The following is a 14,787-nucleotide window of genomic DNA, read 5'->3' as shown; positions in this document are numbered from 1 at the left end:
TGAGAGAAGATGGATTGATCTTACTCAACAGCAAAACAGACCCAATAAGTCAAATTGCCCGCTGCTACTTCTAATTCACACATTCCATTATTTAATTTTGGATATTCGGCAGCAACATTAGCCTCTGAAATGACTGCACTTGTCTTATGGAAGATTTCACTGAGGGATGTGTCCGATCTTGCCAAGCCTGACTGCAGTGGGTGTGGGAATGGGGATATGTGGAGTTAAACATACGTGGTGACCACTATATTCTTAATTAGAAAGCAGATTGATTTTATTGACAGAAACTACAATGTGTACCCATCCTGGAGAAAAACAAGACTCTTTATTTGGGAGAAAGGTTTTCCAGACCTCAAAACAGCTTAGAGGCTGAGATTTTAATGAAATCTCAAAACACCTTTCGTGCAATTTTGCAAACTATGTTGTTACCAAGACAACAAAGCATAATGTTCATGATGGTGCAAGAGCCTAAAATATATTGAACCCAACGAGGAGCAGTGGAGAAAATTATACTTCATATTCCCCTCCAGCCGGTGAAGTTAGAGTTGATTGGATTTGCCTGTAGTTGTGTCAAAGAGATGTGACACAAGGTAATCTCCATATGATCCATCAATCAAACGGGCAGCATTGTTCTTTGCAAACCAACAGTCAACACGGTGCTGCCCATTGTAAATCCACCGCTGTTTCCTCACCACTGGAACCAGCCGGCCTTTGATGCTCAACGAGACTCCGGGTCCTGTGGTCGCCTCACTTTCTCCTGACGGGATTAGAGCCTGATTTTGCCAACTTGGAGGTCTGGTTGCATTTGTGATCTGGACATGGCTGTACAAGAACTGGCCTGTGGAAGGAACAGTGACAAAATATGTCAGCCATAGATTCAGAGAGCAAAGTAGCATGGACGTAGGTCCTACAGCACCTACAGGAGCCAAGGTCCCACACCAGGTTCAGGAACAGTTATTACACTACAGCCATCGGGCTCCTGAGTAACTTCACTCACCTCAACTAATTCCACAACCTACACTGTCTGTCAAGGACTCTACAACTCAGGTTCTCAGCATTGTTTGCTTGTTTATTTATTTATTATAGTTGCTTTTGTACAGTTTGGCTTCTTCTGCAGTCAGTCTCTGTGTGTAGCTTTTCACTGATTCTTTTGTGTTTCTTTGTTCTACTATGTACGCCTGCAAGAAAATGAATCTCAGGGTAGTATATCCTCATCCCTCCTCCCTCATCCTTCCCTCAACCATCCTCTCACTCTGTGTCCCTCCTCACCCCTCTGTGTGTCCATCCCTCAGGCCTCTTCTCCCTCTGTGCAACCCTCCCATCCCGCCTCTCTATCTGTGTGACCTTCCCTCAGCCCTCCTCTTCCTCAGTGACCCTCCCTCGTCCCTCATCTCCATGCCCCTCCCACATTCCCCCTCTCCTTCTGTGTCACTTTCCCTCATCCCTCCCTCAATCCCTCATCTCCCTGTGTCCCTCCCTCATTCCTTCTCTCCCGCTGTGTGTACATTTCTCATCCGTCTGCTCTGCCCTGCCACCACCTCATCCCTCCACTCCCTGACTGTTGCCCCTTCCTCGTCACAGCACTTCTTATCCTCCCTCTTCCTCCCTCATTTCTCTGCCTCACCCCTCCACTCCCACAGTGTTCCCCTCTCTTATCCCACAACTTCCCCTTCCATCAGTGCAGCCTCGGCCTGGCCCGCTCAGTATTTCCAGCAGGAGCTAAAGATTAGCTTGATTTGTCACACTTACATAGAAACATATCGTGAAATATGTTGTTTTGCATTGACAACCATCACAGCCCAAGGATGTGCTGGGACCAGCCCATGTGTGTCGCTGTGCTTCCAGTGCACAACCTACTAACTCTAACCCTAACTGTATACCTTTGGACTGTGGGCAGAAACTGGAGCACACAGACGAAACCTAGGCAGTCACGGGGAGAAGGTACAAACTCCTTATAGACAATAACAGGAATTGAAAATCGTTCAATGATCAGGGATTAAAACAGGAGGTGCCCCCTGAGGTAAAAGATACTCTTAAATGATGGAACAGCTATGAAGAATACCCCCTGTTCTTTGCAACACACACAAAATGCTGGTGGAACACAGCAGGCCAGGCAGCATCTATAGGGAGAAGCGCTGTCGACGTTTCAGGCCGAGACACTTCGTCCTGATGAAGGGTCTCGGCCCAAAACGTCAACAGTGCTTCTCCCTATAGATGTTGCCTGGCCTGCTGCGTTCCACCAGCATTTTGTGTGTGTTGCTTGAATTTCCAGCATCTGCAGATGTCCCCGTGTTTACTTTTTAAACCCCCTGTTCTTTTTATGTTCTTAATTAACATATTTTTGTTTTTTGTGGTCCAGTAACTTATCCACTATGTCAGCCAAATCTACGAAGATGAAAGAGAATAGCTCATTCTGGGGTGATGGGTTTAAAGCAAAGGTTAATTTGCTCTCTCTATTATTTGCTAATAGACGTTATTTTTCCTTGGTTTACTCCTTCTACCTTCTTATACCAGTGACGAAGCAAACCACACAGTCGAGTGCACACTACGGTGTCCAAAGGTGATCCATGATTTTATGTGCAAATTATTGCCCACACAACAAACCAGTTCAGGATGCCATGTCTGACTGCACAGCGACCAGTACTATCCCACAAACACTACAGTCGGTGGGAACCAACGTGTGGTTGTTGGACCATAAGAACATAAGAAATAGGCCAGTCAGCCCATTGAGTCTTCTCTACCATTCAGTCATGGCTGATTTATTTTCCCTCTCAACCCCATTCCCCTGCATTCCACCCATAACCTTTGACACCCTTACTAATCAAGAACCTATCAGCCTATGCTTTAAATATACCCAAAGACTTGGCCTCCTCAGCCATCTGTAAGAATGAATTCCGCAGATTCCCCATCTTCTGGCTTAAGAAGTTCCTCCTCTTCTCTTTTCTAAAGGGACGTCCTTCTATTCTGAGGCTGTTCCCACTGCCTCAGGAAAGCAGCCAACGTAATCATTGACCTTTGACATCCTGGTCATTGTGTCTTCTCCTCACCCAACCCCCATACGGCCAAAGACATGAAAGCTTGGAGGCACGTACCATCAACCTCAAGGACAGTTTCAATTCCTCCATTATAAAAGTCCTGAGCAGACCTCTTGCAAGATAAAGATGGACTCCTGATCTCTCAGTCTATCTTGTCATGGCTCTTGAATTTTGTTCTCCTGCACTGAGTTTTCTCTGTAAATGCAACATTACATTCTGCATTCATTGCCTTTTGTATTTATGTATGGAATGATCTGTGTTCATTCAATGTTTCTCAACATGTGACAAAAATAAGCCAAATACCAATTACCAATCCATTCCAAATGGAGATACCAGTAGACTGCAGATTAAAGATTTGCACAAAGGACTACCGTTCACATCCCTGGCTCCCTGAGCTGGTTAGATGTGGTCGAGCAAAACCAATCTCTGCTAATCATTTAGGAACATTTAGAACAGAGTCGTAGAGTTCCTTCTGCCTTGATAAAGCAGATGACATAACCAAAGATCTCCAGCTGATCACACCATTCGCTGAAGAAATCGGGCATGTCCCCTTTGACACTCGCCGATTTTTTTTGATCCACCATAAAAAGCATCCTAACAATCAGGGCTTGGGTTGGCAACTGCTCTGCCCAAGACCACATGAAACTGCAGTGAAATGCAGACAGACCTCAGCACATCATGGAAACCACCCTCCCCTCCATGGACTCTGTCTACACTTCTCATTGTCTTGTCAAAGCAGACGGCATAATCGAAAGCTCCACCCACCCCAGACATTCTCTCTTCTCCCCTCTCCTATTGGTCAGAAGATACACACTCAACTAGGCTCAAGCTCAGCTTCTACCACATATTATAAGAGTATTGAACCATCCCCTAATAAGATAAGATGGACTCTTCATCTTACAATCTACCTCACTGTGACCTTGCACCTTATATTCTGCCTGCACTGCACTTGCTCTGTAACATTTTATTCTGCATTCTGTTATTGTTTTCCTTTGTGCTATCTCAATGCATGATTGTGATGAAATGAATTGCACGGATGGCATGCAAATCAAAAGCTTCTCATTGCAGCTCAGTGCATGTGACAATAATAAATCAATTGTTCAATTTAGGCTACGTCCACACTAGACCGGATAATTTTGAAAACGCTGGTTTTGCATAAAAACAATAGGCGTCCACACCAGGCGTTTTGAAAATACCTCCGTCCACATTAAAGCAGGTATTTGGGCGAATCTCCTCCTACTGCGCATGCGCAGGACACATCTACAGAAAACAAGTGACATGTTTGGTGTCGAATCTCGCCGTGAAAGACTGGGTGCGTGTTTGTCCAGTTACCAACTAGAAAAACTTATAAGGAAATTGCCAAATGACAGACAGCTGTTGGCTCTTTCGCAGGAGGACTTAGAACTAAAAAAAACAAATACTGGACTGTATGAAAGCAACCAACAGTGAGTTCACGGACAGTACTGGAAACATTTCCTACAGCCATAGTCTCTTCACCGATGAAAGGGACGACAGCTACAACTAAATGCAGTAAGGCTTGTTACTGGACAAAAGTGAAATTTGCTTTTACCTCATTTGTTTGCCTTTACTTTTGCCATGTCTTTCTGTATCATTTTGCTGTATTTAACATGTCAATAAAATGAGTTACTGGGCAAAAGTAATTTTATTTTTAACCTGAGTAAAAGTGAAACTCCCAATTTTCCTTTTTTGGCCTTAACATTTTCACGTGTATGCCAAACATAAGCTACTACTTAAAAATGACATTTTGGAAATAGTGACAATTGCATCTATTGAATGTTTGCACAAACAATACATTAATAAAGCACCTTGTTCAATGTATAAAACATGTCTGCATCAGTGTTATCTTGTATTTCCATACAATGTTACATTAGGCTGTAACACATCTATTGTCAGAGAAGTACTTGCATAAATAGGTAAACCACCTTCATACAAGCAAGGACAGAAAACAGGGCAAAGTGAGTATACTTATTTTTTCAGTAAGTTATGGGTCAAAGTATTTGGTGAGTACCTTTCTAACTCTTCTGGCTTCAGTCTCGTTGCCGTCTGTTCTGAATAGATTGTGTGGGGGGTTGAAATTCTCTGTCATACTGCAAAGCTGCAGTAACATTCTGCTCAAAGACAGTCTCCTGAAGCCGTCCGCCATTGTTGTTGTGACGTTGGAGGTTGCGTTCAAGCAAACTATGAAATGCCGTGCTGCCGCTACCATCTGTTTCAGCACGTCATGACAGCATTTTTAAAAAGCTCTGGTTACCCCATCCACACTACACTGGCCGATCGGCATTTTCAGATTTACACACTTTGGTGAGCGTTTTAGAAAAGTTCCATTTTTGGGGGAGGAAAACGCCGTTTCAGTGTGGATGGAGGGTCAAAATGAAGAGAAAAAGCTTCAGTTACAGATTTATCCGGTCTAGTGTGGACATAGCCTTAGAGTTATACCACATGGAAACGGCCCTTCAGCCCAACTGGTCTATGCCAACCTGGATCCCATTCTAAGTTCCTCATATTTTGCCCATACTGAAACACACTGTATCTGGATGTCAGTTCCTCAAAGTCTCATGGAACTTGCAACAGCATGGGCCAAAAAACTTAACAAACTTTGTAAAGATCAAACAGCAGCAGGCATGGTATAATTTATTTTTCAGAGGTCACTTACCCAAGAGACCGTGGGCATTGGAGGAAAGTCCTTTGCTGTTGAGAATGTAGAATCCAAGGTGATCCTTCTGATATAGGGCCGGGTTTTTATACTGATGAACCAGGATTACAAAGGAGATGTAATCATTTATTGTCACGGTGACATTGGACTTTGCTGTCACGGACACCACCAAACCTTCACTCTCCACCTCAATTGTTCTGTCACACGATAGGATGAACCTGTCTCGACTGTCAATGATGACGTTGTGGGGTGTGATTTGGATGTAGGACCGGGAGGGTTTACTGATAATGACTGTGATGGTATTGAAGTAGGTCCGTTGTTTCTTACGACCACTAGGAGGCGCCGGAGCTCCAATTAGTTGTCCGTTGACTGTTACACCTTACGGAAACAGGAAAGCGAGACGATTGTTAGACAGTGCAATGCTGAAATTCAAGACATGACAAAAAGAATCAAGAGGTGAAAAATATCGTGCCCATCCTGTTTGACATCACCGCCAATGTTAGTTGGCGACAAAGCAGTTGACAGTGTTTCAGGAAGGCAGCATCCATCATTAAGGATCCTCACCATCTGGGCCGTGCCCTCTTCTCATTACTACCATCAGGAAGGAGCTACAGAAAGCTGAAGACCCACACTCATCATATTGGGAACAGCTTCTTCCCCTCTGCCATCAGATATCTGAACGGTCCATGAACACTACCTCACTATCCCTTTTCTGCATTATTTACTTACTTGATTTTTCAACATAACATAGAATTTTTTTTATGTATGTGCGCTGTACCACCATCTCAAAACAACATGTGTCAGTGATGATAAACCTGATTCTGATCGATCCAGTGCAGGTAGACAAATACGGTCCAAGGTCACAATGCGGTGCATTGGAAGATCAGGAATTCATCTGAGAGCTCTGAGTAGCATTTGAGAGTTTTTGCAAGAAGTTTATTCAAGAGTCTGATAACAACGTTAATTTAAAAAAAATCAGACAGACACTTGATAGGAAGACATGTGGAAGGAAAGAAAAGGGTTAGATATGTCGAACAAAGGTTTTTTTATGAGCATAACATGGAAAATCTTCTTTATAATTCAATGATTCTCCATCTTAGGAATTAATCAAGCATTTAAGATTTCTCTAACATCTTACCTGAGTTGTCATGATCAGACACCAGTCTGAGCACATCTCCCGGCTGACCATCTATGTTAAAGCACACCGACAATTTGCTCAAGGGGAAATCAGCAATAAAATGTGGGTCCCCATCAGCTGGATGATAAAGAAACACTAGTTTGAATGAGTGGGAGTGAACAAACAGCAGTAAGTTCAGTAAAAGGACAAATGTGAACACATCAACACTGCCTCATATTTTTGTAATCTTCCTGCACTACTTAAGTTTTATATATTTCTTATTGTAATTTAAAGCTTATTTAAAAATATATTGCACTGTACTGCTGCTGCAGAACAGTTAAATGTTATGATATACTGTATGTCAGTGTATTGATTCTAGTTCTGATTCGGACAATTCAACCTAGTCATCAGAAATTATTTGATTTTATCCTCCCATGTTTCATGACCTGGACATCACTGAAAAGGTCCACATTTATCCACCATCACCACTTGCCCAACCTGAGTCACTCACTGGGCCATTTCAGAGGGTATTTAAGAGTGAGGCTAAAGTTTTCTAACTTTGCCACGGACTGTCCCAAGCCCATCGGCAAAAGGATTGGAAATGGAGCTTTCAACTGCATCTTGAAAAAACCCAGTTCTACAGAAATACCAATGGAAGCTCCAAAGAGCTCACCACTGGGTGGGGAAGGAACTTCGATGGACTACAGTTAGGGACAACTTGAAAGACTGGCCCAGGATAGTGGACTCTGGCAGCTTACTATTGGCAGTGTAACTTCCTCGAATTTTTCAAGGAAGTTACAGGAAAGTTGAAAAAAGGCAAGGCAGTAGATACTGTCTACGTGGACTTTAGCAAGGCATTTGACAAGGTTCCACATGGGAGACTGGTCAAGAAGGTTCAGTAGCTTGGCATTCAAGATAAGGTAGTAAATTAGATTAGACATTAGCTTTGTGGAAGAAACCAGAGAGTGGTAGTAGGTGGTTGCCTCTCTGCCCTACTGGTGACTAGTGGATTGAGATGGGTGCTGAGTCTATTGTCGTTGGTCATCTATTTCAATGATCTAGATGATAATGTGGTTAACTGGATCAGCAAATTTGCAGATGACACCAAGACTGGGGGGTGTGTGGTGGACAGCAAGGAAGATTATAATGGCTTGCAGCCCAAAATGGGCTGTAAAAATGGCAGATGGCATTTAATTCAGACAAGTGCAAGGTGTTGCACTTCAGTAGGACCAACACAGAAAATGGTAGAGCACTGAGGAGTGTGGTAGAACAAAGGGATCTGGGAATAAAAGTCCATAATTCAATGGAAGTGGTGTCACAGGTAGGTGGGGTTGTAAAGAAAGCTTTTGGCACATTGGCCTTCATAAATCAAAGAATTGAGATCAGGAGATGGGATGTTATGTTGAATTTGTATAAAATGTTAATGAGGCCCAATTTGGAGTATTGTGTGCAGTTCTGCTCACCTACCTGCAGGAAAGATGTAACTAAAGTTGGAAGAGTACAGAGAAATTTACAAGGATGTTGCCGGGTTATATGGGAAGATTGAATAGGTTAGGAATTTATTCTTTGGAATGTAGAAGATTGTGAGGAGATTTGATAGAGGTACAGGTGTCTCCCTCCCCCTTTTACAAAGGTAGAACGTTCCTATGAAACCTTTCTTAAGTTGAAATGGTGTAAAGCGAAGAACCATTCATTTATACGGGAAAAATTTTCGAAAAAGCGAAAATCCTCTTTGTAATGCAAAAACAAGTTACTAATGTAGGTCTTTTGTAAAAGCGAAGTAGAGTAAAGCGAACATTCGTAAAGCGGGGGGCACCTGTATACAAAATTATGTGGGATATAGGCACGGGCAATGCAAGCAGGCTTTTTGCACTGATGTTGGGAGGATACAAACAGAGGCCATGAGTTCAGGACGAAAAGTGAAAAGTTTTAAGGGGAACATGAATGGAACCTTCTTCACTCAGAGGGTCATGAGAGTGTGGAACGAGCTGCCAGCACAAGTGGTGGATGCAAACTCAATTTCAATGTTTAAGGGAAGTTTGGATAGGTACGTGGATGGCTGGGGTATGGAGAGCTATCATCCTGCTGCAGGTCGATGGGAATAAACAGTTTAAATGGCTTGGCGTGGACCAGATGGGACAAAAGGAGTGTTTCTGTGCTGTACTTTTCTATGACTTTATGATGTGTGGGGCAAGTTTTTTTACACAAAGAGAAGTGGGGGTCTGGGGTGGCACATGAATGTGTAGGAAATGGAGGACATGGACATTGTGCAGGCACAAAGGACTAGCTAGGTGGCCATTTGATTAATAATTTAGTTGGTTCAGTACAATATTGTGGACTGAAGGACCTGTTCTGTGTTCTATGCTCTAAGTAGTTCCTTAAGGAATAGTCAAGTATGAATACATATTTTGGTCTCTATATTTTGGTTTAGCTAGTATAATAAATATTTCTGTACACATCAAGCTGATTTTATACAGTGAATGACAGATTAAGAGATCTACACTCTTCAGCATTCTCTTAGAAGGGAGTTCCTGAAGTCGAATTCAAACTAACACACCTTAGGTAATTATCACTCTGGTGAAATGATGGTTCTGACACTGTAATCTCTACTGCAGCAAAACTTCAAACGACAGTTCTAAATTACAAGCTGATGAGTCTTTAATGTAGCTGTTCAAAGTTTTACCTCTTACCTGATGTTTTTGAAATCACCACAGTTTTCTTTTTCTTTCTTAAAGAGGTAGTGTCTAGATTAAGAAAGGTCAGTGTTAAATCAGTTTTAAAACTTAATTCTTGCACAATTAACATCTGGGAGTTGGCTGGTGTTAACTTCTGCAGGATAATTATAACCATTACCGAAAATGTTAGCTTGTATGTAATTGATTATGCGGCGCTTTGCTTCTTCTATTGCTCTTCCATTTTTCCTCATGGTCTTTTCCACCTCCTCTTCCCTCGACACCGATCTCTGTTATTACAACCAACTCCTCACTAAGACATTACTTCAGTCTCCCTTTGCGGCTCCAATGTTGTATACTTCGCTTCCACCAGCTGTCTCCTCTTCTCCTTCGAGTTTGCTTCTGTAATCCTCAAAATTACCACTCTAATTCCAAAAACATGAGATTCTGTAGATGCTGGAAATCTTGAGCAACACTCACTTTCCAGGACTCTACAACTCAAATTCTCATTATTATTATTATTATATACAACTCAGAGTAGTATATGGTGATAATAAATTTACTTTGAATTTTGACCTGAAATTCTGGAGAAACACAGCAAGTCAGGCAGATTCCATGGAGAACAATAAACCATCGATGTTTCCGGCCAAGACCCTTCATCAAGACTTTAATATAATTTCCTACTGTCCTATCAGAACTTCAATTCCTCTGTCAAGTGTCCAACAAATGTTACAGTAAAACAGCAGTTCTTATCAAAGACATTAATACCTTAAACACAATAGACAATAGGTGCAGGAGTAGGCCATTTGGCCTTTCGAGCCAGCACCGCCATTCAATGTGATCGTGGCTGATCATCCACAATCAGTACCCCGTTCCTGCCTTCTCCCCGTATCCTTTGACTCTGCTATCTTTAAGAGCTCTATCTAACTTTTTCTTGAAAGCATCCAGAGAATTGGCTTCCACTGCCTTCTGAGGCAGAACATTCCATAGATCCACAACTCTCTAGGAGAAAAAGTTTTTCCTGAACTCCGTTCTAAATGGCCTACCCCCTTATTCTTAAACTGTGGCCTCTGGTTCTGGACTCCCCCAACATCAGGAACATGCTTCCTGCCTCTAGCTTGTCCAACATATTCTGCAGATGCTGGAAATCCAGAGTAGCACACACAAAATGCTGGAGGAACTCAGCAGATCAGGCAGCATCAATGCAGAGGAATAAATAGTTGACGTTTAGGGCCAAGACTCTTCGTCAGAACTGGAGAGGAAGGCAGAAGAACACAGAATAAGAAATTGGTGGGAGTGGAAGGAGTACAAGCTGACAGGTGATAGGCGAAGCCAGGTGAAAGGGAAAGGTAGCGGGTGGGGAAGGGGAGATGAAGCTGGAAAGTGATAGGTGGAAAAGGTTAAGAGCTGAAGAAAAAGGAATCTGATAGGAAATGGCTATCATTGCAGCAGAAATAGAAAATATGCTCCCCACCCCTTCTGCACCTGCCTGCATTCTCTGCATTGAGTAGCCTCATCACCGACCTTTAATGTCTTCCACTATTTTCTAGTTGAGTGGGACAGATAACTTAACTCATCTCAACACTGAACAAATTCAACAACCTATGGACTCAGTTTCAAGGGCTCTACAACTCAAGCTCTCCATATTATATACTATTTAGTTGTTATTGTTGTTGTTGTTGTTATTATTATTATTATTATTATTATTATTATTATTATTATTATTATTATTAAATCAGAATTTTTTTCCCAGCCAAGCACACTAATTTCTCAATTGCTAAGAAGTTTTGGACTATTCCAGTGGTGTCTAGTATTGTGGCTTTCTGAAGATTTACATAGATATTACTGTGTAGCCCTAATTGATTAATGCTATTGTGTAGTGCCTTTGGGATGATACCAGTTGTAGATATTACTATTGGGACAATGTATATCTTGTTCATGTTCCATAGTCTTGCAATTTCCTCTATTAATTCAGCATATTTCTGTTTCTTTTCACTCCTTGATTTCAGTAAGTTATGTGTGTTTGGAATGGCTACATCTACTGAATAATTTGTTCTTGCTTGTTTATACTGTATTATTATATCTGGACATTATTATGGATTGTCCTATCTGTAATAACTGATCAGTCATAATATAATTTATGGTTTTCTGACTCTAAAACTGGATCACTTTTGTATTTATAGTAAAGTATGATTTCTTTTGAGTTTGTATTTTAATTCAGCATGTTATTATTATCATTTTTTTGTGTATTTGCAGTTTGTCTTTATTTGCATATTGGTTGTTTGTCAGTCTCTGTGCATAGATTTTCATTAATTCTATTGTACTTCTTTGTTCTACTGTGAATTCCCACAAGAAAATGAATTTCAAGGAAGTATACGGTGATATATACATAGTTTGATAATAAATTTACTTTGAACTTTGAATCTGTTTGGTTGTGAATCCAATCACAATAGCATCACCTCTTCCTTCTCCTGCAACCACAAGTCTCCAAATTTCTATCCTCTATCTCCTTTCTGTTTCTCATCTAATGCTGGCCTTGTCAAAGTCGCAGAACACTTAGTTACTTACACACACGCACACACGCAGACACACGCACGCACACACACACGCGCACACACACATACGCACGTGCGCACACATGCTGATGAACAAACTTACGCAATTGTAGATTGTAAGCTATTTTGGGCCCCATATCTAAGTAAGGATGTGCGGGCTCTGAAGAGGGTCCAGAGGAGGTTCACGCGAATGATCCCAAGAATAAAAAGCTTTACACATGAGTTCATTTGAGGTCTCTGTGCCTGTACTCACTGGAGTTCAGAATGAAAGGTGGGGGGTGAGGGGGGTGAAATCTCAGTGAAACTTACCAGATACTGAAAGGACTGGGCATGATTGATGTGGAGAAGATGTTTCTGTTGGTAGGAGCGTCTAGCATCCGAAGGCAAAGCCTCAGAATAAAGGAACTTCTCAATAAAACTGAGATGAGATTTTCTTCAGCCAGAGGGTGGTGAATCTGCAGAACTTTTTGCCAGAGAGGGCTGTGCAGTTCAAGTCATTGGGTGTATTTAAAGAGGAACACGGAGCACGTGCAGGCGGACAGGATTAGTTTAGATTGGCAACTTGGTCGGTGCACACAGGGTGGAAGGAAGGGCCTGTTCCTGTCATGTTCTATGTTAAATACTTCTGTTGCAGCCGGTCCCTTGATCAGGAATGCAATAACAGAGTCACCAAGTTGTACAACCCACTGTGCCCAGGCTGACCAACATGCCTATCCATACCACTCCCACTTACCTACATTAATTCCATATTCTCCTCTGCCCCATTTATTCAAGTACCTGTCCAGACACTTCTCAAATGTTGTTGCAGTTCCTGCCTCCAACACCTCCTCTGGCAGCTCACTGAAAATACTTGTTGTATGAAAGGTTAAACCTCCTCCCTCACACTTTAACCAATGCCCTCTAGTTTAAGATACCCCTGCAATGGACTTTGGCTATCTACCCCATCTCAGAACTTTATATAATAATGATTATGCTTATATGGCAAGAGAGGGATAAAAACTGTGGAGGGGAGGGAGGAAGGGAGGGAGAGAGAGCGGGGAGAGAGGGGGCACAGAGAGAGAATGAGAGAAAGCACAATCTGATGGGCACTTGCAGTTCCAGTAGTATATTGTGTGGCGTGACTTAGTGATTGTTTGATAAGTACTATGTTATCTCATTTACTATTTTATTAATCATTCTTTATTTCTGCATTTTCTTATTTATATAACTTTATTAAAGTAACTTCATTAACTTTATTAAAGTGCAGCAATAACCTTTAACACATCTACAGTGATCGCTTTGTTTGTGGATACCTCTTGCTGCTGTATCACAGAATAAGGAATGAATTTTAAAATATTTTTGCTGCATCATTTGACTAATAGAAATTCGACATAAACAGTGATGCACTTGCTGTATAAATTGACTTTACCTGGTTGATTTACACTGCGTAGACTCTGCACTCCCTCATCATTCACCTCAGGGACAGAGATTTCCTTCTCTTTGTTTAGGCTGCTCTGTTCATCTGCCCCCTTCACAGTCAGTGTTGTGAGGGGTGTGAGAAAATGGTATTCCAGTGATAGATTTCTTGCTTTCCCCGAAATAATTTCCTTTATTTTGCTGTTGCCGCTCTTTAGCCGTGACCTCAGCAAATCTTTGATGACCAGGAAGCCCCATGCCCTCCGGATTAAGTTACCGTTGCTCGACTTCCCTTCGACACTGCTTGGCATTTCCCTGCTCTCATCGACAGGGACGTCCGTCTCCAACGTGAGTTGCTTGTCACTGCTGCTTGCTGTTACTTCTACATGGAGCTTATCAACTGTGCCATTGACCAGCTTGCCCGCGATCACAAGCTCTGACCCGTTGAAGTAGTTTGTGAAGAAATTCTGCGTCACGTACTCCACCGCATCTTCAGAATAATCCACACGGATGTCCGAAAGGAGCGGAGTCCCGATTTCATTGAAGAATCCCTTCAGCTGGGCGGCAGCATCCAAGTCTTCACTGATTCTCCGCATCACCCCACAGTTTTCCAGAGACATTCGTTCCAGGAGCCTATAGTCCACATCCCTCCCTATCCCCAGACTGAAGAGACAGAACTTTTTCTCAATAGCTTTTCTTGTGTTGCTCAAAATCTTCTGAGGCTGAACCTCAGAGATAGTTGGACGCCCATCGGTCAAGAAGATGATTAAAGAAATTGTTCGAACAGTTTTATCTTGCTGGGCAATATAATCCTTCAGCAACTTAGATCCAGTCTCAATGGCATCATTTATATTGGTACCTAAGAAACAAAGGAGAATTTAAATGAGGATATCTCAAGTCCTTCAGTACCTGAAAAGATACAAAAACAACTTTATTGATCAAGGGGTATGGAACTGGTATTGGAATTCTGGCACACGCAAACATTTTTTTTTGTCACGCGGCGTGCAGTGACACCCTCGATTCCTTAAACTACACCCATAATAAAATGATACATAATGAGTTATCTTTACTGCTAAACGAAGCAGTGAATATTTTTTTACAACCCCAGAGCAGTGAGATGTTTTCACAGGAAATATCTCACAGTGACTTGGCGCCAGCTAGACGGTTGCAAGAACACTTGATGTTGGATGATATGCTGTGAAATCCTTACAGACCTGGTGTACACCAAGATTTTTTTAGTGAAAGGTTACAATACCAGTACTAAATAGAAATCGTTATTTTTCAATTGTCCTCATAGAAGCTTAATACTAATCATTTTTGAACAGGTTTTTCTAAAATG

The 14,787-nt window shown here is 42.0% G+C and overlaps 1 protein-coding gene across 1 annotated transcript in view; it reads right to left on the bottom strand.

Annotated features, from left to right (window-relative positions):
- Positions 1-306: 306 nt before the first annotated feature.
- Positions 307-14,787, bottom strand: part of itih5 (inter-alpha-trypsin inhibitor heavy chain 5) — a 52,325-nt gene continuing 37,844 nt past the window's right edge. The window contains exons 9-13 of the mRNA XM_073066528.1: positions 13,462-14,307; positions 9,517-9,570; positions 6,848-6,964; positions 5,710-6,087; positions 307-838 (exon numbers count right to left, since the gene is read on the bottom strand). Coding sequence (XP_072922629.1) covers positions 540-838; positions 5,710-6,087; positions 6,848-6,964; positions 9,517-9,570; positions 13,462-14,307 — 1,694 coding nt within the window. The 3' untranslated portion in view covers positions 307-539. The remainder of the gene's footprint in view (positions 839-5,709; positions 6,088-6,847; positions 6,965-9,516; positions 9,571-13,461; positions 14,308-14,787) is intronic.

Source organism: Hemitrygon akajei, chromosome 14 (genome assembly GCF_048418815.1).
Source record: "Hemitrygon akajei chromosome 14, sHemAka1.3, whole genome shotgun sequence".
In the NCBI taxonomy this organism is placed as follows: Eukaryota; Metazoa; Chordata; class Chondrichthyes; order Myliobatiformes; family Dasyatidae; genus Hemitrygon; species Hemitrygon akajei.
This window is presented reverse-complemented; position numbering and strand designations above follow the sequence as displayed.